At 41.9% G+C, this 26819-nt stretch overlaps 1 protein-coding gene across 12 annotated transcripts in view; it reads right to left on the reverse strand.

Moving 5' to 3' along the window:
- Positions 1-26819, reverse strand: part of LOC146583803 (serine/threonine-protein kinase BRSK2-like) — a 157463-nt gene that overhangs the window by 19162 nt on the left and 111482 nt on the right. For 4 of the 12 annotated variants that reach the window (XM_085277676.1, XM_085277644.1, XM_085277625.1 and 1 more), the window contains exons 7-15: positions 24882-24950; positions 21899-22045; positions 21052-21083; positions 20221-20385; positions 19888-19985; positions 16792-16945; positions 12634-12693; positions 4315-4375; positions 483-1140 (exon numbers count right to left, since the gene is read on the reverse strand). In XM_085277676.1, the coding sequence (XP_085133802.1) occupies positions 483-1140; positions 4315-4375; positions 12634-12693; positions 16792-16945; positions 19888-19985; positions 20221-20385; positions 21052-21083; positions 21899-22045; positions 24882-24950 (1444 nt within the window). The remainder of the gene's footprint in view (positions 1-482; positions 1141-4314; positions 4376-12633; positions 12694-16791; positions 16946-19887; positions 19986-20220; positions 20386-21051; positions 21084-21898; positions 22046-24881; positions 24951-26819) is intronic. The other 8 variants (XM_085277651.1, XM_085277634.1, XM_085277694.1 and 5 more) reach the window with 7 other exon arrangements.

A 26819-nucleotide genomic window follows, 5' to 3' on the forward strand; every position in this document is an offset into this window, starting at 1 on the left:
ATTCGGCTCTATAACTTATGGAAACGGCACTTGGGGGGATACTTCTGTGTCTTGTTTTTAGCACTACTAAGCAGATATCATCAGTGTAAACGAGTACTGGGCCTCATCATGACTTAATTCGGTTTGTCTGGAGGGGGGTTGGTTCAGCAGCATCAAAGCAGCTGTAAGAAAACTACCCAAACTAATGAAAAAATTAGGGAATTTTGTAAATTTTCCACTTTCTGTAATGAGGCCGTTATCTTCTTTATGACATGGCCTCAGGATGCAGATTCTCACGGTTAGGCTGGCGTCAGGTTAACTGCAGGTAAACGCAGTCATTAAGAGATTATTTGTCCTTGTTATTCCCCTGAGCGATAAGGATGGATTGCATAAACACACTCTGCTGAGTAGATTATCACATGGATAAGAGTAAGAAATTCAATCTGATTAAGCCAAATCATGAGGTTTCATTTCCTGGGCCCTACCTGTCTCCTCCACCATACCTTGCATTTTCCTGCGGTGGAAGCGTGGTGAGCCGAGGAAGCTGTTCTTGATGGAGTTGAGGCGCGTCCTCCAGGGCATGCCACCCATGGAAGGGCTGGGCGGTGGTGTCGGGCTGGGCGTGCCAGCCGGGCTGTCCTTGGGCGTGTGCACTGGGGTGCCTTTGGGGGTTGGGAGAGGGCTCCCTCTGGGGGAGGGGTGGGGAGTCACCTGCGTGATGGGGACAGATTTGGCGTTGTGGTCAGGGTGGAGGTGGTGGCGGCGGAGTGGGGACATCGGAGGCACCGGGGAGAGAGGGATAGAAAGCTTGGGGGGAACGGTAAGGGGAGGGTGGCGCCTCACCCGGGGGCTGTTGGGGATGCAAGGGGCCAGAGGCTGGCTCGGGGTGGAGGGCTCAGATTTAGGGGTGGTGGCAGTCTGGTCCGTGTTAGGGAGTGGGTTGGACCTGGTGGTTTGCAGGGGCTTCTCAGATACTTTGGGCTTAGCAGGGAGGGTCTGTGTGCGGGGGTGCATGATGGGCGAGCCCATCTTTGGCTGGTAGGAGTTATGTGTACGGGGCCCCACCCCATTAAGGCGGACCTCGGGGGAGTGGGTGGGGCTGCAGTTGGGGGACTGGCATAGGTCTGGAGATTGGGGTGGGATAAAAAACCGCCGGATGGGCTGCGATTGTCATGCACCGTCACAGATGACAGCAGGGTCAGCCAATAAAAAAAGCCAGAGGAACACCACGGCCCAATGAAGGTTCATTCCCATTCAACAAAAATAAAAATAAGCAAACACCAGGAAATAAAAAAGGAGTGTGGCAGATGGTTGAGAAGTGGAGCAGGCAGGAAGTGGTGAGAGTGCAAGAAAGAAAGAAAGACAGAACATGCGATTAGCAGAGTGATTAAGCCAATCACGAGGCAGCAGTGGAGCATTCATGATGCATTAACAGAAGGGATGCACCGAGATCAACGTGGTCACTTTGTCCACATTCTCATACTGTGTCGCTTCTGCAGTGTTACAACATACACAATATCACAGTCTAGCTTTGTTCTCCAAGGTTCACCTGGACTCATTACTTTAGTGCATTATAACCATGAAAATCACTGTTTACACGGAGAATAAAGCATCGTACGCTTTATCTATCCTACATATGAGCTAGCAGCGTGTCCACCTCTTTAAAAGCTAAACCCCTCTGTGGTCACTGTGGTCTGTGGTCACACTGAACACGCCGGAATGTTGCAGCAAATCTCCAGAATGTGGAGAAAGCAACAACTTTTAACTGAAAAGATGAAGGTTTGGAGTTTATTTAAATGTTTTGGCCTCTTAATATCAGGGCCAACCATCAGCTGCACTTCCTGAAACTAAGGCTTTCACCTGACAGAATTCCACTACTGTGAGATACATCGGTGCATCCCTAATTACCAGCAAGTGACCCAGCATGAAAGCTAACAGATTTAGCTTCACCCTCCACCTGGGAAAGCAGCCAGAGTGCATGCCCAGTGCTGACGCACAATACTGTGGGATGAATGAGCAGATCACTGATAAGACAGGTCAGAGCAGTGAGAATCCACAGCTGAACAAACTGCAGCAGCACAGCAGACCTCAGCAAATCAAAAACAGCGAGGCTGCAGAGCCTGTGGTGAGCTGTCAGCCCGTTCTTGGAATAGCATGTGTATAAAGTAATACAGTCATGTCTGTGTAAGAGTTTAACACTGAGAGTTCTGCAGTTCTGATTCAGTATTTTCTTATTACCGAAAAAAGAAATGCATCAGAAGACTCAACAGCTACTCATTGATTCTTATCAGTAATTAAAACAGTAACCTTTTTAGGAAGTTTCAAAAGCATCCTCTCTTCAGCATGTATGAAACAGACTGAGCAAATAAACTCAGGTGGGTCTGTTGAACGAATCAGCATCACTTATAGGAAGAGGAGCTGAAGATTACAATCTATCTCCTCTTTAGTTCGCTGTGTCACACATCACAATGTGCGGCTCACAAGGACAAAACATAAAACTTCAGCACGTCCTCACAGGATAGAAAATGTTACGATACCCAGCCTGTGCTCTTTCTGAGCGTTAGTTAGTAAAAATGAATGACTTTAAGGAAACAGCAAAGCAGCACCTGGAGGCTGTGAACTGATTCACACACTTCTCCTCCCTGCTTTGACTCTGCAGCAGGGTTTTCTCAGAGACTGACAGACGTGTTCTTCCACTAATTTGCCACGTCATTAGAATCTCTTCTTCATGGATATTAATCGCCAGATCTCAGTTTGGTCTGCGCTCATAGATGGATCTGGTCCCGCTTCATCTAAAGCTCTGTGTGACGTACAGCGCAGCACACACTGGGTTCAAATGATCCTAAATCAGATCGGCCTGCTGTGAATAACAACGAGAATAAAAAGAATAAGAACAAGAAGGCCTTTATTTATTTCACAGCTGCAGAGCAGTTAGATGACGATATAGATAAAAAAGGGGCATCTTTTATTTTCCACAGATGACCAACTGACTATGATTTGTTTTTCAGTAATTTGGTGGAAACTGTTTTAGTTAGTAATGGAGCGACATCATCATCAACCCAACAAATAGCATCTGTTAAATGTCTTATTACGTTTCCCCTGACGATTTCACCATTCACTTTTTAAACATAAGTTATTACAGTGAATTATACACGTGTTAGTTTGTTTCCAAATATTTGGTTTTAGCCAATATTTAGAGTTTATTCAGAAGAAGAAGTGGTTCATTGGAAAGAAAGGACAAAATGCAAAAAGTATTTGATTGTTTGGTGACCAGCCGGAACCCAAACACACAAAAAAATTTAAATTCAATCAACAGGCAAACACTAATTTATCCTCGTAGCGATGAGGTCGCTGGCGTATTCTAGTGGCTCATTAGGAAAACTGAGCGTTTATGACATATGACTGAAAAAACATTTCTTGAATTCATGTCCTTAACCAAAGTTCAGATAGTTCAGAGCAGCTCAGTCAGTGTTACAACACACACACACACACACACACACACACACACACACACACACACACACACACACACACACCGAACCAGAGAGCTACTGCAAAATTCATTACCATGGTTTCTCTTTTCTGCTTTTTATGAGTGTTTCCATTTACTACAATGGAAGACTCGATAGATACTTTTTAAAACATTTTTCCCTGAAAACTCAAATTATTAAGCTATTAAACTTCGATCAGTTACATAAATTAATTGACTATTTACCGCAGCTGTACTGTTATTTCACCAGAGGACTCGTTTTTTATGGTTAGTGATTTGTTTTGTCGTTACAGTGAGCACTTTGTGGGGATTTTTATGACAGATACTCTAATATCATATGTGCAGAACTTGAAATTTACTCGAGTTCCTCCAGCTAATGTTAGCTGAAGGCCACACTGACCAGCTGTTAGAAAATTACTGACATGTTTTTTCCTTCTGCTTTGACTTTTTCAATAAAACTAAACGAAGTCTTATGAATCTTCAGCAGGCTACAATGAGAGAACTACAAATGGCTCTCAGATGGACTTTGTTAGTTGTATATAGTCAGCTTTGGCCTTTTCATGCTTTAGTTAGTTTAACATTTCCAGATTGGCTTCACTGCAGAGTTCTTCTTTCTTCACCTGCCCGGACATGATGTACAACTCACTCGTTTCCCTCATTTAGGCTGTGCTGTACGTCAAACAGGCTTATGATGAAGTCCACAATGTGAGCTGCTGATGGGAGGCAATGGGAGGGAAATGTGAACAAGTATGTGTGTATGAGCGGAACAATATGCCAGCAGAGCCAGTCAGCCAGCAAGGTGCTTGTGGGGAACCAATCACTTCATGGAAGGGACGTATACTTACCCTGGGACTGCTGAGAGGACTGGTGGACAGACCAGAGGACGCTCCACTGATTGACCGTGACCTACACACACACACACACAAGGTAAAATCAATATTCACAAAGTGGACAGTATGCATGATGCACAATACCACAATGTACAAAGCAGCACACACACACACACACACACACACACACACACACACACACACACACACACACACACACACACACACACACACACACACACTTGTTTTCATATCTTGGTGAGGACATCTCATTGACATAATGCTTTCCCTTGCTGCTTACCCTGAACCTAAACCTAACCATAACCTAACTGTAACCCTGACACTAAAGCCACATTTTGAGCCTCAAAAATGTCTTCAAACTCGTGGGGACGGCACTTTGTCCCCATAAGTGACTGTTGGTCCCCACAAGTGCCAATTTTCTGTCCTCACAGCGATGCCTAAACATGTACACACACTTCATCCAAAGGAGCTGAACCTTTCTGTGTAGCTCTTCCTTTTTTCCCTTCTACAAATACATTTTATTGTCTCCGTCCTGCTGAAACCTTTCCTCTTATCAACATCTGTAAGCTCTCCAAACCAAACTTCTTGAGCTGCCCTCGTGGGGCACTGAACTAAAAATGCATTTGTCAGCGAGGCTGTTTCCCCCCCAGGTCACAGTCACAATAAGCACCATTAAGCTAGCATGCTTTTTTTACAGCTGGCATGAGTTCTGGACCTCAGCAAGTTTCTTTTTTCTTTTTGAAAATGTTTAAATCATTCATTGTTTCATCCAGACAACATTCATCTTCCACATTTCTATATACTCAGCTTCCCCTGAGCTGGTCTGTTCCAAAGTGCAGCCTTTTCTCCTGATCATTGGAGTTAAGGTGCTATCTTTAATATAATATATTCCTATAATATAGCCCTGATGGAAATGTGGGCTATGGTGGAAATCCATCCATCTTCTTCCGCTTATCCAAAATATCCTGACCAAGTAATTTTTTTGTGGTTTTTTGGACTTTTCTGCTCCATTCTCATGATTTCTATCCACAGACTTCACTGACTGCTCTCCTCCCGTCTTTGGGTTGCTCTTTTTCTATTTGATTTAGTGCAATGACCATTACAGATATGGTAGTAAGAGGCTGCTAACCTGGCCGTAAATGGTTAGTTACAGGGGAAGTGGTTAGTGGAGATTTTCACTTCCATTGATTCTGAAGGATATTAGCTTTTGTGTGGCTAATACAACTAGAGGGGAAAGTTATGGTGTGACAGGACAACTTAAGGCTTCAGTAATTCATGTCCTTAACCAAAGTTCAGATAGTTCAGAGCAGCTCAGTCAGTGTTACAACACACACACACACACACACACACACACACACACACACACACACACACACACACACACACACACACACACCGAACCAGAGAGCTACTGCAAAATTCATTACCATGGTTTCTCTTTTCTGCTTTTTATGAGTGTTTCCATTTTTCATTTACGTGTCATTAACTTTTCACCCCCCCTTCTCGCTTTTGCCCGTACGCCACTTTCACCATTCAGACCTGCTGACGTCTTTGAAGACTTTGGGATTTAATTGCCCATAGACGATTTGGCTTTGTTGCCAGTGAAAAATGAAAACACTACATCATAATTAAAAATGCTTGAAGACACAGACAGACTGATAGAAACACAGGCACACACACAAAAATAAGAAAATAAATAAATAAAATTCTCATAAAGGAGAAATGACATTGCCAACTGCAAATTAGATTTTGAAGATGCGCTGTCATCACACGAGGCAGTATTTGGAGCTCACAGCTATGACGCTGCCCCGTCATAATGAAGAAACCATGGTTTCTTCATTATTATTACTATTTTCATTATAACCATAATATTATAACCACGGTGGCACGGTGGTTAGCACTGTTGCCGCACAGCAAGAAGGTCCTGAATTCAATTCCAACATCAGGCCGGGGTCTTTCTGTGTGGAGTTTGCATGTTCTCCCCGTGTTTGCGTGGGTTCTCTCCGGGTACTCCGGCTTCCTCCCACCGTCCAAAGACATGCAGCTTGTGGGGATAGGTTAATTGGTTAATCCAAATTGCCACTAGGTGTGAATGTGAGTGTGAATGGTTGTCTGTCCCTGTGTGTTGGCCCTGCGACAGACTGGCGACCTGTCCAGGGTGTACCCTGCCTCTCGCCCTATGACAGCTGGGATAGGCTCCAGCGCCCCCCGCGACCCTGAAAAAGGATAAGCGGAAGCGAATGGATGGATAATATTATAATAATAATATTATTTAAATAATATAATAATAATATTTACATAATATTTAAAATGCCGATGTTGAAATGTTCTCTCTTTGGCTGCTTTAGCGTCTCTACAGCGATGCAGCTGAAGAAACTTCTAAAACAAATATTAGCAAGTTGTTAGAAATCAATTAGCTTCTTCTGCTTGTGTAAAGCTTTTATAAACAGTATTTTTACATCTGAACTCAACATTCTACTTTAATTGAATTCAGCTGTGAGTGAAATAAAACATCTGCCTAACTGCTGCTGTGCTACTTGATTCATCATCCAGATTTTTTTGTCTTTTTGAAATAGAAAACTACATTAATCTTGTTTTTTTAATGACATGATGAATTAGTCTGACTTAAACATGCTGATGATTTACGTATTTAAGAAGTACAGACGAACATCAAACACCTGATGGTGAGCCTGTGTTAATAAAACCACTTCTAATCTTTCAACTGAAGCAGCTATCATTAATTTAAATATATAGACGCACCTCGTTAAATGTGATCACTGCTTATGTTTCCTACCAGTGAACTGCAACTAAAAACTGATATTATTTCCAAATGAATTAAACAAAGGTCTCTCTCAGAGTCTCATTTTAAAATGCCTAACTTAACAGCATTACAGAGTATATTTAAAGCCTGCTAGCCCAACTATGGGTCGTTTCACACTTTCTGACAGGCCTCATCTTTGCATCTAATCGGAGCCACTGAACTGTGCCTCTCGCCTGTTTGTGCCGTCAGTACCTTTTAGGCTATTTTTTAATGAAAACACCTGACAAACAATGACTTACTAAATGGTACAGATCATCGACGATGTTTGTTTTGGTGAGTGAAATTATATCAATTTGAACTAATTAGCAGATGTGTGTGTCTGTGCACTGCACCAGTGCTCTTTCTGAATGCAGTTTGCTACCTAAGCTTCTTAGAATTACTTGATCGTTTTATCCAAATATGGCGCTTCTGGTTATGCAAAGAAATATACCAGCAGCTAACATTTATAGTTTTAAAGAGTTTTAAAGAAATGATGAAATCACAGTTCATTCATGATGTTTGTTTTTCAACCCAAAAACTGGACCATCAAAGTTATTTAAAATAACCGAAGAGCAAAAACAAATAAATAATTGGAGTTAAGAAATCATTACGTGAGAAGTTGGAAGCATCAAACCTAACTTTTTGAAAATCTGCTAATTGTATCAACTACCTCATGATTTTAAAAGCTCTTTGTTTTCCATTATTGTCTGTAGCCCCGCTGTGATACAGTCCCACAGAGTATAATACTGCAGAATCATACATATTCTATCTGCTCTGCGTCCTCATGCTGAGGAAGCACGCGCTGATGTTACGTTAAATCATGGCGACGGGACTCTCCCGCCAGGGAGAGGAGCTCTTTTGTAACACGCAATTCATCAACGGTGGCGCCCATCCAGGACAAACCCAGGACGCTAACGCTAGCTCATCTCTGAAACGGGAAAATGGATTCCTGGTTTGTTGCTGGTGATGTTTGTTCGTGGGCACAACAAGCTTCATTTTATGGATATTCCCAGTTAGATGACGAGCAAGATAAAAAGCTGTTCATTGGGACTGTGAACCTCATTTTCATCTCGTGTTTATGCTCCATCTGCATTCAAAGCAATTAATTTATGCTAATCTCCATTAAGGCCACAAATCCATAGACAAACTTGTGTTCAGCCGCACAGGGAGGATCCACAAATCATTATACACAACCCTCCCCATGCATCATTGGAAAAACACACTGGCAAAGTGCAAAAAAGTTTGTTTGTTTGCCAGTACTTCCTCCACACACACACACACACACACACGATATGGAGTGAAGATGTTAGGAGGGGAGGAGGCGTTGTTAGACACGGAGGCAGGAAGTTGACCTAAAAATTGTGTTTGCCTCTCAGCGGCTGAGGAAGCAACACCAAAGAGGAAGGGCGTGCAAAACTCATCGTGTGTCATTTTTCAGATTTCAGCGTGAACAGAATACTCTGCTCACACTGATATAGGCTTCTGATAACAGCGTGACCATTTTACATCATGCTACTTGGATCCAAATACTGTTTAGATCCAATACTATCTGACACAATACACCTGAGTTTCCATTTGTATCCACTTTGTCTTATTATGCACTGATGGACACCAGGGCCTTTTGTAGTCTGTCCCTACAATTCTAACATTAGGGCTGTTCGATATAACGATATATATCGGATGACGATATAAAAACGTCTATCGTTTCATTTTACGCTATCGTTTGTTTCGTGGTGTCGCAAAATAAACTGTTTACGGCAATATTTTTTCATGGTTTTGATGGTCACTGTAGTGGCTATATTAATTTCTTAAAGTTCTCTCTTTCTCTTATATTTAATATAACCACACTACGGACGGACAAGCGCCTGTTTTTATGTGTTGTCGTTAGCAACAACGACGGTAACAGCATCGCGTGTCCGCTTGTTTATGTTCCACATAAACCTTTCACAATAAAGCTCAAGATCCTGTTGAGACTTTTCAAAATAAACTGAATCACGTGAAAGAGCAGATTATTTACGGATGAAGTAAAAAAGAGCCGCCAGGTGCTAAAAAATAAACCTTAGACTCAAACGTTAGAACAGGCTTCTCCCCGCAGCACGCCGTGTAATAAATACTCACAAAGAAAACGGCGGCCGTTACAACTTATGTCTAAAAATGTATTGTTTCATGCATCGGTTAAAACACTGGACTCCAGCTACATGACGCCCAGCTGGAAACACTTCACACAAGACGAGATTCACAGAATTGACAGAAAATGTTACATTTTTGTGATTTATATCGTTATCGGACGATAGAATTCTTATATCGGGAGATGAGGTTTTGGTCATATCGCACAGCCCTATCTAACATCATGTAAAAGTTGTTGTTGTCCAGGCACTCTTCACACAGACGGATTCATTTACAGTAAATAAGGGGCACCTACAGTGGCCCTAAAATGAAAAGAAGTCAGAACATATAAGAAGAAAGCTGAAAACTGACTACAGCATTTAGACAAAAACAGAAAAGGTAAACGTGATCCACCAAAATGATTTTAGACTTATTCACCAGGATTGTAATGGAAATATTTGTAACCTGTTTTTTGAAGTAGGGTTGCATTTACCCAAACATAAAATTGATTTTTATTTATTAAAATATGAGGAAAATATGTTGTCAAAGGCAGTAACACTGAGTCACTGCCTTACCTTTATTTGGACCAATGCAATAAGAACAACCCTAGGTTTCTCTTCAGCACTGTAGCCAGGCTGACAAAAAGTCAGAGCTCTTTTGAGCCAACCATCCCTTTAACGTTAACTAGTAATGACTTCATGAACTTCTTCACAAATAAAATTTTTATCATTAGAGAAAAAATTACCAATAATCATCCCACAGATGTAATATTATCTACAGCTACTCTTAGTACCATTGATATTAAGTTAGACTCTTTTTCTCCAATTGATCTTTCTGAGTTAACTTCAATAATTACTTCCTCCAAACCATCAACGTGTCTTTTAGACCCCATTCCTACAAAACTGCTCAAAGAAGTCCTGCCATTAATTAATTCTTCGATCTTAAATATGATCAACCTATCTCTAATAATCGGCTATGTACCACAGGCCTTCAAGCTGGCTGTAGTTAAACCTTTACTCAAAAAGCCATCTCTAGACCCAGCAGTCTTAGCTAATTATAGGCCAATCTCCAACCTTCCTTTCATATCAAAAATCCTTGAAAGAGTAGTTGTCAAACAGCTAACAGATCATCTGCAGAGGAATGGTTTATTTGAAGAGTTTCAGTCAGGTTTCAGAGCTCAGCACAGCACAGAAACAGCTTTAGTGAAGGTTACAAATGATCTTCTTATGGCCTCTGACAGTGGACTCATCTCTGTGCTTGTCCTGCTAGACCTCAGTGCAGCGTTCGATACTGTTGATCATAATATCCTATTAGAGCGATTAGAACATGCTGTAGGTATTACAAGTACTGCGCTGCAGTGGTTTGTATCATATCTATCTAATAGACTCCAATTCGTGCATGTAAATGGAGAGTCCTCTTCACACACTGAGGTTAATTATGGAGTTCCACAGGGTTCAGTGCTAGGACCAATTCTGTTTACATTATACATGCTTCCCTTAGGCAGCATCATTAGAAGACATAGCATACATTTTCACTGCTATGCAGATGACACCCAGCTCTATCTGTCCATGAAGCCAGATAACACACACCAATTAGTTAAACTGCAGGAATGTCTTAAAGACATAAAGACCTGGATGGCCGCTAACTTTCTGCTTCTTAATTCAGATAAAACGGAGGTTATTGTACTCGGCCCTGAAAATCTTAGAAATATGGTATCTAATCAGATTCTTACTCTGGATGGCATTACCTTGGCCTCCAGTAACGCGGTGAGGAACCTTGGAGTCATTTTTGACCAGGACATGTCCTTCAACGCACATATTAAACAAATATGTAAGACTGCTTTCTTCCATTTGCGCAACATCTCTAAAATTAGAAATATCCTGTCTCAGAGTGACGCTGAAAAACTAGTTCATGCATTTATTACTTCCAGGCTGGACTACTGTAATTCATTATTATCAGGATGTCCAAAAAACTCACTGAAAAGCCTTCAGCTAATCCAAAATGCTGCAGCAAGAGTCCTGACAGGGACTAGAAAGAGAGAGCATATTTCTCCTGTTTTGGCTTCCCTTCATTGGCTTCCTGTTAAATCCAGAATTGAATTCAAAATCCTGCTCCTCACATACAAGGTCTTAAATAATCAGGCCCCATCTTATCTTAATGACCTTGTAGTACCATATCACCCTATTAGAGCGCTCCGCTCTCGCTCTGCAGGCCTACTTGTTGTTCCTAGAGTATTTAAAAGTAGAATGGGAGGGAGAGCCTTCAGTTTTCAGGCCCCTCTTCTGTGGAACCAGCTTCCAGTTTGGATTCGGGAGACAGACACTATCTCTACTTTTAAGATTAGGCTTAAAACTTTCCTTTTTTCTAAAGCATATAGTTAGGGCTGGACCAGGTGACCCTGAATCCTCCCTTTGTTATGCTGCAATAGATGTAGGCTGCCGGGGGATTCCCATGATGCATTGAGTTTTTCCTTTCCAGTCACCTTTCTCACTCACTATGTATTAATAGACCTCTCTGCATTGAATCATATCTGTTATTAACCTCTGTCTCTCTTCCACAGCATGTCTTTATCCTGTCTTCCTTCTCTCACCCCAACCGGTCGCAGCAGATGGCCGCCCCTCCCTGAGCCTGGTTCTGCCGGAGGTTTCTTCCTGTTAAAAGGGAGTTTTTCCTTCCCACTGTCGCCAAAGTGCTTGCTCATAGGGGGTCATATGATTGTTGGGTTTTTCTCTGTATCTATGAAGCGCCTTGAGGCGACTTTTGTTGTGATTTGGCGCTATATAAATAAAATTGAATTGAATTGAATTGAATTTATAAGTGATGTCACTCTCCGGAGACCCAAACTCATTACATAAATATCATTCTTCAAAATCTTCAGTTTTCTGTTCCTTCAGTTCAAAGGTAGTAAAAAACGGAGCCAACGACGGTGCTGAGAGAAATGATGCTCGCCTGTCTCCAGAGATTTCAATCCACTAATAACAAAATAAGACTTTCTCCATCTTTGTCCAGAAAATAAAATATTATTGACATTAGCTGTTAAAAATGTTGATTGTGTTTCTTTTTGGGGATGTTTTTGTTTTTCTTAATGTCGTATTTATATTGAGCGTCTGAAGTGATTTGTTAGTAAAGAGAATATCTTGTTGTGGCGTTGCTTTGGTCACAATGTGGGTTTTTTAGATGATCAATTAATGCAAAAATGATGCAAAAGCAATGACAAATATTTGAGTGGCCACAGACAGATTTTCATAACAAAAGGTAAATAAACTTTTTCTATGAGGAACCACATGCTACATCTAAAAGTGAAAGACAAAGGTGTGACGAACTTTCGCAAGCAATAAGAAAAACCAAAGAGATGAGTGGGAAGAAAATAACACAGACAACAACACAGAAACTCAGAAATCCAATACCTTTCCTCCTTGCTGCAGTTAGCGTTTGTGATATCCAAGCTCTTACTGAAAACAGATTTGCTAAAAAGGGGGCAGAAAAGAAAAATCAAGAGATAGACAGAAAGGCAGTCAAGCAAGGGAAAACCTAATGTGCAACATGCGAGCCTGTTAAAAAATAAATCTTGAAACTAATTTATTACTGTGAAACTAAAACAAAACAAGACAAAAATTACCAAGAACCCAAGAACTAAAAAACCTCAAATACATGCAGAGATCGAGAACTAAGGAGTCAAAAATTAAGAGGAGACACACATTCATGGATCATGCTGGAGTCAGTGGGACATTCAACACACTCCCTTACCGTAAACAATCAGTTTCTGTATTTTTGCACCTCTGAAACATTTTTACAAGCTGTAATGTTCAGCTTTATTGTCTGAATCATCCTCAGAAATAGGAGAACGCAGCCAGACGCGCGGGCTTTCTGGCTGTTAAAGCTGCTGAAGTGTAACAAGTCAGACAGCACCTGCTGAGTGCAGCTCATCACGAGCAGAGCAGCGTACAACAATTTGTATGAAAACTCCAGCATAGCATATGTCAGCATTTAGAATATGGTTTTTGAACAAGAAAAATATATACTGCAAATGTACAATTTGCTTTATATGAAGAGAAACAGTTTTTCATGTTCTGACAACAAGAACACAGCAGACCAGGTGATCTCAAAGCTCACGCAGGCTGCACTATTGTGGTTGCCAACATTCGCCATCCCGGTGTCCTGTCATCTTCCTCACCTGCGACGGAGGCAACGGGCACGTCTGCATTATCGCAGTTTAATCCAGAATGCATGAGAGACGTGCTTGTGAAACAACACTGCAATCTTTTGCTGTTTCCCTCTGAAAGGTCCAGTGACGTCAACGCCGGCCCGGGTTCTGCCTTCTGTGTGGAACATGTCCCATTGAACTTGCTCTGAAAAGGACCTGGGTAGAGGCACAGCGGCCCAAGGCCCTAGAGAAGAGCCTTGTCACCTCTCTTTTTCTCCTCACATCTCTTCTGCAATGATATAACAGCCGCGCCGAAGAGTCCTTGAGGGGCGACAGGGGTGTCGAGGAGCTCCTCTTTTTTCTTAGTCAGCAGGTTGGTGAGCCCGAGCCAGAGTGTCGGCTCCTGGATAATCATGAGACCCATGGCTCTCCCAGCAGCCTGTACAGCTACCTTGTGGAGGTGGAGGACGTGGTGAGTTATGACGCAGTTTTCTTCCCACACTGTGGTATCTGATTTAGCTGTCATGTCCTTTTCTAGCTTGGCTTGGTAAGCCATTAGCATAGAGGCGGCGTTGTGGGCTCTTACCCACAGACCTGCTGCCTTTTAGCACTTTATTTGTAAGGCTAGACTGGAAGCGGTCTGTCTTGGAGAGGAGGGATGGGGTGATGAGGACATAGATGTCTTCAGGTGAAGATGGCTCAATATTAACAGTTCCACTTGTGGCATTTGACTCCATCCTCTCACAAACCAGAAGGGAGCTCCCCACGATGGGGTGTTTTTCGCTGTATGTCTTTTCTTTCCCCATCACTTATATCTCATCAAGTAGCTCTGGGGAAACGGGCAACACATGCTTTCCCGTCTTTTTTGCCTTTGGATATTTCTCACCATCAAAACGAGATTTTACAACCTCGCTTTGCACGCCGTGCCACGGGATGTTGAGCCTAGCAGCTGTGCGCTTGCACACGTCCTGCATGTCCAGGGGAGACGGCAGTGCAGATTTTTCTACCTCACCGGTAGCCGAGGGCTTTTCAACCAAGCTGATGCTAGCCAAGGAGTTGGACTCTTCCTCCTCATCGTCAGACTGCAGGAGCTCCGTGTCACCTGACTCATCTCTGTCCTCGTTAGCATCTCCAATCCAGGGTGACTCAAGCATGGGGGAAAAATTCACATATTCCATGTGTCTCCAGTGACGGGAAAGCAGTGACGATGGGGTGAGGGTCTGCATCTGCCCAGCTCGGGCTTGGTGTTGCGGCCAAATCATTGGGCATTTAAATTTCTCCTTGCGCCACAGCAGCCTCACACAGCAAAGGGTCGCCACCCGACAGGTTAGCCTGGTGAGCTAGCCTGTGGCGGAGTAGTTTGTGTGTGAAAGCCGCGCGTTGGATACAGTTGTGTATGGATGTCATGGTAGCTTGTGCATGCGATAAGCAAAGGCATGCCGCACACACGGGGTGTGTATCCCAGGCAGAAATCTACTTGCTGCAAGGACAAAGTTTTGCAACTTTGTTGTCAGTCATAGCCATGGTTAGCTAGAGAGTTGTGAATGTTAGCGAGCTCTACAACTCACTAAAGTCCAGAGAATATTGCTATTCTTCAGCTAGCATGGGGTGAAAAGTACTTTTCTACAGGTATTGCTACCTAATGTGAGAAACCGTTAGCGCCGAAGGGTATTGCTACCTGATGATAAAGCTAGTGGTACCTTTATTAGCAAAGTGTTGCTACTTTGCTTTGGGAAAAGATTGCTACCTCCCGGGGTGAAAGTATTGCTACTTGACACCAACATTAGCCACAGGACAGTATTGCTACTCCTTGTATGCTAGCACCCAATAGCACAGGTGTCTTTCCACTCTTCTGTTAAAAACGAGAAGAAGCAGTGAGCAGATACCAATCCAGCGCCCGGGAGCAGTGTGCAGAGACGGTAACTTGCTCAAGGGTACCTCAAGGTAGCCGTTTGGTGGATTTGAACCCCCGACCTTCCGGTCATGGGGCAAACACTCCACCTACTGAGCTATCCCACTGTCTGGGCATCACGTAGCTGGCATAAAGGCATTTGAGCTTCTGATAAGGTCACACAAGAGACATTCCCATAATGAGACAGGAAACGAATGCTATGAAAGAGAACCACAAAGATCTTCAGCTCCTTCTACTTAACCTCTTCTATGACACCATAAATTACTCAAAACACATCCAGAGCATATATTGAATTAAATGTGTTAGCTTGCTCTCTTTTAAATACACAGATAATATAAAAAACACATACAGCCACCACAGTGTCAACCATTGGCTACAGAAGTCCATCAGGCCAATAAATTGATGCTCCATCAATCGTTTCTACTGCATCTGAATATAAAGTAAGTAATTTAATGTGGTAGATTGATGAAAGCTTGTTTTCACACATAAACCCCCGACAACGACAATACAGTTTGGACATCGTCTGCCGTTTCCTGCAGCATGGGATTGATCCTCAGCTGCATTTTCACTCCTACTCTGGTTTTGGTGAGGGAGCTGCAGAGCCAGGACTGATGAAGACCGCTCACTCGCATTAGATCAGATAATAAGTTAATAAGATATTTTTTATATATATATGTTTTTAGAAGATTTAGAACATTTGTCTCATACTAATACCTCACTCCTCTAGTAAACAACATGCTGTTGCTTCAGCTCGTCATGTAGGGTTTCACATTATCATCTATTTTTTTCTGTTTGTCATACAGTATATGTGTGTACACCCATGTCCATACAAGGTTATTAGGAAGCAGGAAACACATGGATTACAATCTCCTCCATTATTTTGTCACAGCTCGACTACAAAAACATCCACAGATTTCGTGCACGCCCGCTTGCTAAATGGATTTCAGTTCACAGCTTCTCAAACCGGGATGCTTCTTGTCCTGCATGCTCCATGCACACTTTACCCACACCACGCACAAACCTGAGAGACCGGTCCATGCATTTCAACATCTGTGATGAATTTCCGCCAGAGCTAAGAGTGCACCGTTAGTCTCAGGCAGATCTAAACCCAGAGATTACATCAAGCCTTCTGTGATGTGTATTGTATGTCTGACACCACCAGAGAAAGAATAATGCATCATGTATTTAACCACAGTTCACTGAAGCATGGAAGGACTTACAGCTGTTTGAGAGACTTCCCAGTAAACCTGACAGAGCTCAGTGAAACGAAAGATTGAAGTAAAGTCGTACTGAGGGCAAACAGTACACGTGTGAAATTAATATTTTTAAAAGACCAGTCCAATTTTGATAAAGTGCTGTAAACTGTGATTAAATGCATTATTTATCATAACTGATAATCAATTCAAAACTCATCAATGACACTTTAAACAACAGCAAACAGCCTTGATTGACCTGGAGAAACATGTTTGTCCATGCACACGAGCACACGTGCCAATCTCGGTCTTTTACCTCTGTCCGTGTGTGGCCATGTCGATGGCTCGCCGCACCGGTACAGGAGACCCTCCCTCTGTGACGCTCAGCACCTCCATGGACTTTCTCTCCGGCCTCCGCTTGCCGTGACGGCTCAGCATGGGGGAGTCTACACGCTTCCTGGGAGGGTCTGCTGAGCGGGCCCAGGGTGAGCCGAGATGAGAAGGAAAAAGACAAAGGCAAAAACATTAAAAGTGATCATTAAAAAACAAAAAACAGTCAGAAGAATATAAAAATAACACGTTATTCTATATTTATCAAATGGTAGAATCTCATAAAGCTGATATAAAACAGTAAATTAAAGGTGAAATACTAACTGAAAGGTTCAGTTTATCAGAACACTTCAGCCCCCTAAGCTATTCATTATGCTCTTTTTATCCCTCTACATGTAACCTAGGACACCACTTTAAAGGAGCAGAGTAGAAAACAAAATGCGTTCCTGTATTTGGACAAGCATACCAAATTTTGTCATTTGACATACATTTAGTCAGGATTTTCCACTTACTTTTTTCTGTGGAAGGAAGACGCTCATGGATAAAGAAGATAGCAAACAAACACAAAATACCTTTTCTTGGTATCGCAGCTATTATCAGTTTCACATTAAAAAGCTAATCAGTATGTCAAAACATGACTGTATTAGCATATATTTAGCTTTAATTTGGTAAATTAGCTTTTTCCTAAATGGCTAACATTAGCTAAATTTTACTTCAACACATTAAAATACTGATGACACTCCCTGGCAGATCGTTACAAGGAGAAACCCTTTGAATACAAGCATGCTGATCCACACAGGTGTACACACAGGTGTTCACAGACACAATCTACACCTTTCTTGGCTGCTACCTCAAAGCACATTGTGCACTGTCAATCTTGCGTACTGCACAATAACATGTAATATTTAGTATTTACTGTTATCTACTGTTATCTAGTTTATTGTGATGGTGTTGTTTTTATTATGTTGCTCTTTGTTGTTTGTTTTCTCTTCTGGTTTTTTATCGTCATACAGGTGATCCAGGTGTTTTGATTGTTTTTCTTGTTCCCCCCCCCCCTTTCTCACCATCTCTCCTCGCCTCTATTTTTCTTTCTCTCCCTCTCTTTCTTTCATTCTTTCTCCCTGTCCTATCCCCCAGTCATGTCTGTCCCGTCTGTAACAACCAAAAATCAAATCAAATAAATACATAATTATAATAAAGGTCAATCAAATGGACCAATATGGCAAGGCCATGATGATCCACTTGGTAAAGTAAATCCGCTTGGCATCTTTCTTGGCCTTCAGACAACAATTCTGACGGCTAAAGATCCAAACGGGACAGGCAAAAAAAAAATGTGTGTGTATGTATGTCATTTCCAAAAACGTATTTTTAAACTAGTAGTAACAACAAAAATTGATGAAAAAAGGTTCTACATGTAGTACACAAAGACTGTGTAGCTTTGTTAGCTAGCTCACTCTGCACTCTTCCACAAAAAGATAGCTAACCACAGAGCTATACTCATAAAAAGAGTGTATTTAACTAACTATCCAAGCAAAAACCAAAGCAAAAGTCACTAACAGCATGAAAAGTGAAAATGGCAAACCTACATTTATAGAAAATCGGCTAACTAGAGAGACAGTCATAAACTAGCTTACTATAAGTGATGACGTGATTAATCCTGCTTCCGGGTCCAAACTACTCTGCGTTTAATAAGGCTGTTGTGTTTTAAAATGTTTGTATCTTGTTCTACTTAATCTCAACAAACCTCTAAAAACAGTCAGTGATCGCTCTCAGTTTTTATTACCATTGTTCATTTTAAAGCTCGGTTTTTAAACCCTTACATGTAACTACTACAGCCCAGCCCATGCAGCAGTATATTAATGACTAACCTGGTATTGTGGATGGATTATCTCAGTTGTTCTCCTGACTGAAGTTTGGTCCGTTTACAGCATCCTGCCATGCGATTACATTTGTCTCTAACCATCGGGAACCCTCACGTTAACTTTTATCAAGTGGAAAAAAGTTAGCGTTCATCCTCCAGCTTCACTGTGCTAATGTTATGCTAACATAGCTGTGTTGCTAGCCACCACGTAGCACATCATTATATAAAGGCTAGCCCAACTTCAGTAACCCTACAAACGTCACTGCTGTTTAGTTTTCTGTCTTCATTTATGTTGGAAGTGATAGCAGAGCTGTACGTTTGAATTTGTTTCCAAAATCTCTCAGTCAGAACATGCTATATCAGGTTTAGGTGGAAACTAGCAAGCTAACTTCCTGCTAACGTCTAACATCGTTAAATGTAATAAATTCTATTTTCATGGATGCCTGGATGTTAAAATTAATTGTTAAACCTGATAAAGCAGCAACGCTGATTATTTTATTAAAGATGAAAGAATTTAGACAGTTTTTAACTCTCAGTGATGCTGCAGTGTTCATTTGACTTTGGGACCTGAAGCAGAGTTTGGACCCAGACATGGCTAATGACATCAGACTTAAAGACCGGATAGCCATCAGTTTTGATGAACCTGAATGAATTAAATATAAACACCTTTTTTAAGTTGCTAGTTTCTATTAATATTAAAATAAAAATTAGTAGGAACTTACTCAAACAGAAATGCAGATAATACTTAATCTCTATAAGATGGAGTCTGAATGCTACTCCTTAATTAAACTAGTTTAAATTGGCATGGACACTGACAGACAACAGGTTATTGGTAGATTTGAGTTGCTTTCAAAGTTAATAGAGATAGTTCAAAACTGGAATCAAACAACACGTATATTTTTTGTAAAATAGGTTTGTGGCAATCCTGGATGAAATAATTAAAAAAAATCAAAACATATGGGATCAAAAAAAATGTTGGCATTTAAAACCTTCATTGCTTCATTTGCCTTACTCTAGTTTGATTTACTGTATAAACATGCTTAGCATGTTAACAAAACCTGCTGAGCCAAACCCTAAGGGGTTAAGGGGATGACCAAAGGTATTAAAATTCAGTCATGTGGGGCTAATGACCATGCGTTCCAAAGATATTAGCAAAACACCAAATAGTCATTGAGGCATTCATGTATGGACCAATGACAGATATTGGTTAGACTGGCCTACCGATCTCGTTGCGTGGTGGCAGGTTCTGGTCCTCGTGGCTGGGATACCTCTCCTTCCGGTCCAGTAGCAAGAAGTAGATCATCTTTTCCTGGTTGTCCCTGTAGAGACAAAGAGAGATGACCGTGAGCTGAGCACCCAGCAGTTGAGACTGGAACAAAAAGATGGTTGATCATCGCAAGATATTAAATGAAATAATTCATCAAGCTGACAGTTTGTCAAGCAGTCTCTAATATATTTCTCTTCTCCGTCTCAGCGCCTCCCACCCTTTCAATCTGCTTCATGTGTGGTTTTGTAAATGACTTTTTGCTCCCTCGTCCCTTGATTGTCACTCACTCCTCAGACAGCAGATCTTTGGTCAGTTTGTCCTTGTCTCTGAAGCAGCCCAGGGAGTGCATGCTCTCCAGGACGTCGGGGTCGATCTCTTCGACCGAAGCGAGTGTTCTGATGGCCACCTTCCTGGGGATGGGCTGCTCGGGTTCTGGCTCGTTCTTTCCAGCTCTGCAACATAAACCGCACAATCAAACGCTCTGGTGAAGACACTAAAGCTTCCCAACAAAAGAGAAGCTCAGTCCTTAAATTCAATGATCAGAAAAAGCTTTTGAAAAGTTAAATTTGGTGGAAAGTTAGTAAGTAGTAAAGTAATCGAACCAAAGATGCACAGAGGTTTTTCAAGCAGGCCAAAAATCTGGCAAGACTTGCTTTTGATAAGAGGATACATTTATACACAGTAAGAGTTTTAGTGGTGGTGGTGGTGTTTTGGTGGTGACACAAAAATTCAATCTAAAATCTTTAGTAAGATGGCAAAAATCAGTGAAATAAGGTTTTACTGAACTGTGTGACCCTCTGTGTGATTTCAAATCAAAATAATTTGAGTTTTAAAATCCAGAAATATTACATCCATTAGAAATCAGAGGTGCATTAGAGCATCCTGATGATCTGGCCTCTCAACGTTGGAGCAAACACAGCTCTCACTCTCAGGACTAATGGACACGATTCCTCTCTGAGAGGTCTCCATCAGAGAGTTCAAAAAACACTCTTATTATTTTCATTCTGCATTATCTGCTGTGGCGTTTTTCTTTCATCACATCACTTTAAGCGGACATGCACGTACACACTGAACCAAGACAGAAGCAGACGAAAATAAACTCAAGTGTCTGTACTCACATATACCACGTATGCTTCTGGATCTGCTCCAACTGTAAGGACAAATAAACATTAATGAATGATTTCCAAGTGAAACTGACAAAGACGAGCAGGCTCAATGGTCTCTGAAGATCCAGGGAATGGGCGTCTTTATCAAACAGCATTAAGTTGCAGGATCCAGTGTCCACTTCACCACAACGAGGCACACTGGTGAGCATGCTGGTTAACTGCACGCTGCAGCTTTTTCCAGCCTTTTTAAAGCTCAGGAGCAATGAACAGGAGCAGACCCTACAGCCACCGTCCGGCTAACTGCAGTGAAGTAAACCTAGGCTATGACTTAGCTGGAATAAAGGGAAACAGATGCAGGAAGGGAGGTTCGCAGTGTAAAAGTTTAAAAGCCTTTTCTTTCAAATCTTCTTTATAAAACTAGTTTTTAAAAATAGTTTCTCTGTGACTTGTTTATCATTTCTTTGGTGTTTGATTTCGTTTTACACTTTTATGCTGTTCTTACTCTTGAGTTACAGATTTATCAGCTGCGGTATGATGCCTAACACAGCTGCTTAACCTGCAGAAGAAAATGAAGTGAAAGCAGATTATCTAACAGTACTTTTGTTATATTTGCAATGATTGTCTTCTAAACAAATCTTTGGTTTTAGATGAAAGGAAAGAACAGTAGCTGCAAGGTCAGTCACAGTGCAAATGTGCTAAATTTAGCACAAGTGCAGCATGTAGTTCCTAAGGCAGCAGCCGGAGATCATAAAAATGCAAAGCGACCACAGTCACGCTGATGGAGGACCTCAGTCCTCTCCGGGTCTATAACGAATCGGGCCAGGGGGTGATGTGACGTGGGCAGACTGCAGCAGCTTACCGTCAGCCTCTTGATGGGGTCTACTTCAATCATGCCACGCAGAAGGTTCTGACAGTCTGGAGGGATAAAGTGAGGCATGTGGAAAACTCCCAGCTTCACCTTCTCCAGCAGGTTTCTCAGGTTGTCGTCATCAAAAGGAAGAGCACCCTGAGAAAAGGCACAATGGTAACGTCTAAACATTTACACATTTCAATCCCTTATTTTCTGTTATACATCCTGTTGTAGTGGTGGTTACTTTTTAATAACGTGGTCTTAATAAAGGTCAGCATAGCTGTAGATACTCCTTTGGAGTCTAAAGTCTTCCCAATTCTGTAAACGCTCCACTTCAGATTGTTCTGTACTCCCAGATCTTCATAATGTCAGTGAGAGTGGATATCTACAGTTGGTCACATGAAGCACAGAAGCCCCGCCCACTGGCTACTTAAGCTTTCTGTTGATGAGCAGAAGGCAATCAGAGGAAAGTGGTGACAGCCTTAAAGGGGGAGGAGCTAAAGTAGCTTTCAGTTAGTGGATGAGCAGTGATGTCGCCTCTAGGCCTGGTACAACCTAAATAATTACTCAATAATTATTAATAAACTATCATTATTAATATGTGGATTGCTCTGTGAATCATGCAAACTACCAAGAATGAAGATATGGAGCTAAAAACGAGCACAGCAGATCCTGGTTCTTTGTATTTATTTGTTTAAGCAGTTCTGTATTAAAATCACACCAGCAACACGAGATCACATGGCCCAGCGCTGACATCTGCCTGTTGTCATGTAGCCGGCCTGTCAGGTGTGCCCTGAGAGATAATCTGCCGTTTGACAAAGAAGGTGACCAGAGGCAGTTTTGCGAGAGGTATCAGTCATCAGAGTGAGTGATGATGAGGCACTCTGTACTGCAGCCAGCCGGCTCTGCCTCTGCTCTCCAGCTAGGGCGCACGCTCAATAACATGATGACTGATACCGTTTCCTCCTCATAAAAAAAACAAGCAGGATGAAGCTAGATGGTCACTGACACTGCGTGGTAATCAAAACAACACCAGCGGAGAGATTTATCTTCACATGATGACTGTGTTATGTGATCCATCTTCATCAAGAGGATAAAACACTCGTGTGTTCACACGGCACCAAAACAAACAGTCATTTACTCCCTACTATCACGTTACAGAGCTGCTGGTATGAAAAGCCTTCGTATGTGATGTGTCCGCACGAAGCAAAGCTGACATATTCAAATCATTTTGTAGGGGAAAGAAAAAAACAATATTAGGATAAACTGGATTTTCCCCACATAAATATTTTATTTTCCCACAACCTGGAATTTACAAAATCCAGAGTTTTTCAGAGGCCCAGTTTTACCCATGGCCAAACTACATACAAGCTGCCATATTTACCATAATAAAGCCTCGTACACGTGGTCCGGGTCTAAATGTCTATTAGCTTGACAAGAATAAGTTGATTATTTTATGGACGGACAGAATCTCTAACCGCATTTTAAAATTGAGCATCCTTTGATCAAACCAAACAAAGTGAGCTCTCTAACCTGCATTTTCTCATGTTTCAACTAGTACTGTCAGCGTTAACCTCGTTAAAATGACGTTAATGCCATAACCGCATTAACGCGACAAATCTACGTTAGGCGGTTAGCGCGGATCGCTCGTTAACACTGTGCAGCCCCACGCACGGGGCGATCCGTGCTAACTCGCTAACGGAGGTTTGTTGCGTTAATGCGGTTATGGCGTTAACGTCATTTTAACGAGGTTAACGCTGACAGCACTAGTTTCAACAAAACAGTGATTAAAGAACTAAAGTCTCATTTAGATTCAGGGCATCAAGGCTGTACGTGCACATACATATGATATGCTGGTATAATAATATTTAGTAATAACGAATCATTTAAGCTAGCCATTTAAGCAAGAGGGAACAATGAGACAAACCAAGGTCAGAGGTGGACTCTCACTCACAAATGTGCTATTAGCATCTCCTGCAGAGATAAACAGTCACTGCAAACACAAGAAATTCCACAGAGTTCTCCTGAAAAGGCAAAGCTACGGTCGTTACGGCACAGGAACATAATGTGCATGTAGATGTATGCAACCAGCAGCCACATTTGCACACACCAGCCTATGACTGGCCTTAAATGATCGATCACCGTGTTTTGTCACTTATGAAACACAGATTTCTGTTGTGGAAACATTCTTCTGCAGTCGGTCATTTGTCGATTCACAATTTAGAACAAAGAGGCCCGTTACAAAGGAAAGGAGAACATCCTGTCTGTACCCATTTTATTTATAATGTGGTTTTAATATTTTATCAGTACACATTGTGTTTCCAGCAGCCCATCTTTAATTTAATCCTGGCTGGTGGAAACCACAGACTCCAGGTGTACCAAAGGATGCAGAGTGCTCCCATCAGGTGATTTACTTTGTCCAGAAGTAATTCACGATCTTTTTTACTTTATCCCGGCTGCATACAGTATAAATACTTTGCCAAGGAAAAAGCTGAATTAACTCCGCCCCTTTGGTTTTTTTCCCTTGTCATGTTGTATCAGATCAGGAGTTGCCAGATTTAGAAAATGTAACTATTTTAATGTTATGATTCTGTTGTGCTTCCTCGTGGATACGATGCCCCTCTTTTTACAGTTGTTCGCATCCCTCTTCATGAGTTTTTGATTTTGTTTAGCACCTTTTTGTATTTTTGTTCAGTTTGTCATTACATATTATATTTAAACTATTTGGTTTCTTTGTGGGCATTTCGCATCTCTTAGTAATACTTTATGGTCATTTATCACACAATTGTAGCTGTTTTTAATCTCAGTGTTTTGTCTTTTTGCTTCTTTTTTCTGCAATGTTTGCAGCTCTTCAATATTTTGGTTGTGTCTGGAAATGTTATGAATTTCACTGCTGTTGCATGAAGATGCCAAACGCGTGTCAAAATGACTGTAAAAGCACAATGTCCAGGCCATTTTCTGCCATTGCAGTGCAGTAGGAGAAGTCACTTACCACTAAAAGTGCAAACAGGATGACTCCACAGCTCCACGCATCGGCTTTCCTCCCATCATACTTCTCCCCCTGGTGCACACATGCAGACACACACAGAGATGAGCTTCATCCTAAAATGTTTCCCAAACATCACCCTGGCTGCTCTGGGCCTTAACACATTAACTGACCAAAAATCGCAGCCCTCATTTCTCAAAAATGTATAAAATTAGCATCTAAAATCATTTGTAGTCCCAGATTTATAGAAATACAGTGGCTTGCAAAAGTATTCGGCCCCCTTGAACTTTTCCACATTTTGTCACATTACAGCCACAAACATGAATCAATTTTATTGGAATTCCACGTGAAAGACCAACACAAAGTGGTGCACACGTGAGAAGTGGAACGAAAATCATACATGATTCCAAACAATTTTTACAAATAAATAACTGCAAAGTGGGGTATGCGTAATTATTCAGCCCCTTTGGTCTGAGTGCAGTCAGTTGCACATAGACGTTGCCTGATGAGTGCTAATGACTAAATAGAGTGCACCTGTGTGTAACCTAATGTCAGGACAGATACAGCTGCTCTGTGACGGCCTCAGAGGTTGTCTAAGAGAATATTGGGAGCAACAACACCATGAAGTCCAAAGAACACACCAGACAGGTCAGGGATGAAGTTACTGAGAAATTTAAAGCAGGCTTAGGCTACAAAAAGATTTCCCAAGCCTTGAACATCCACGGAGCACTGTTCAAGCCATCATTCAGAAATGGAAGGAGTATGGCACAACTGTAAACCTACCAAGACAAGGCCGTCCACCTAAACTCACAGGCCGAACGAGGAGAGCGCTGATCAGAAATGCAGCCAAGAGGCCCATGGTGACTCTGGACGAGCTGCAGAGATCTACAGCTCAGGTGGGGGAATCTGTCCATAGGACAACTATTAGTCGTGCACTGCACAAAGTTGGCCTTTATGGAAGAGTGGCAAGAAGAAAGCCATTGTTAACAGAAAACCATAAGAAGTCCCGTTTGCAGTTTGCCACAAGCCATGTGGGGACACAGCAAACATGTGGAAGGTGCTCTGGTCAGATGAGACCAAAATGCAAAACGCTATGTGTGACAGAAAACTAACACTGCACATCACTCTGAACACACCATCCCCACTGTCAAATATGGTGGTGGCAGCATCATGCTCTGGGGGTGCTTCTCTTCAGCAGGGACAGGGAAGCTGGTCAGAGTTGATGGGAAGATGGATGGAGCCAAATACAGGGCAATCTTGGAAGAAAACCTCTTGGAGTCTGCAAAAGACTTGAGACTGGGGCGGAGGTTCACCTTCCAGCAGGACAACGACCCTAAACATAAAGCCAGGAAACAATGGGATGGTTTAAAACAAAACACATCCATGTGTTAGAATGGCCCAGTCAAAGTCCAGATCTAAATCCAATCGAGAATCTGTGGCAAGATCTGAAAACTGCTGTTCACAAACGCTGTGCATCTAATCTGACTGAGCTGGAGCTGTTTTGCAAAGAAGAATGGGCAAAGATTCAGTCTGTAGATGTGCAAAGCTGGTAGAGACAAACCCTTAAAGACTGGCAGCTGTAACTGCAGCAAAAGGTGGTTCTACAAAGTATTGACTCAGGGGGCTGAATAATTACGCACACCCCACTTTGCAGTTATTTATTTGTAAAAAATGTTTGGAATCATGTATGATTTTGTTCCACTTCTCACGTGTGCACCACTTTGTGTTGGTCTTTCACGTAGAATTCCAATAAAGTTGATTCATGTTTGTGGCTGTAATGTGACAAAATGTGGGAAAGTTCAAGGGGGCCGAATACTTTTGCATCCACTGTAGAATTGTTAATGAAGAATTATTAGTAAACAACAACACTAAATCACAAATGCTCATAATTAATGATGTTTTGGGGGTTAAACCTTGAAAAGAACCAAAGTACCGCCCTTTGTC

This window comes from Mchenga conophoros, linkage group LG1 (genome assembly GCF_057382185.1).
Source record: "Mchenga conophoros isolate Kocher_MC1m ecotype Shallow Benthic linkage group LG1, M_conophoros_male_GT1.1, whole genome shotgun sequence".
NCBI lineage: Eukaryota > Metazoa > Chordata > Actinopteri > Cichliformes > Cichlidae > Mchenga > Mchenga conophoros.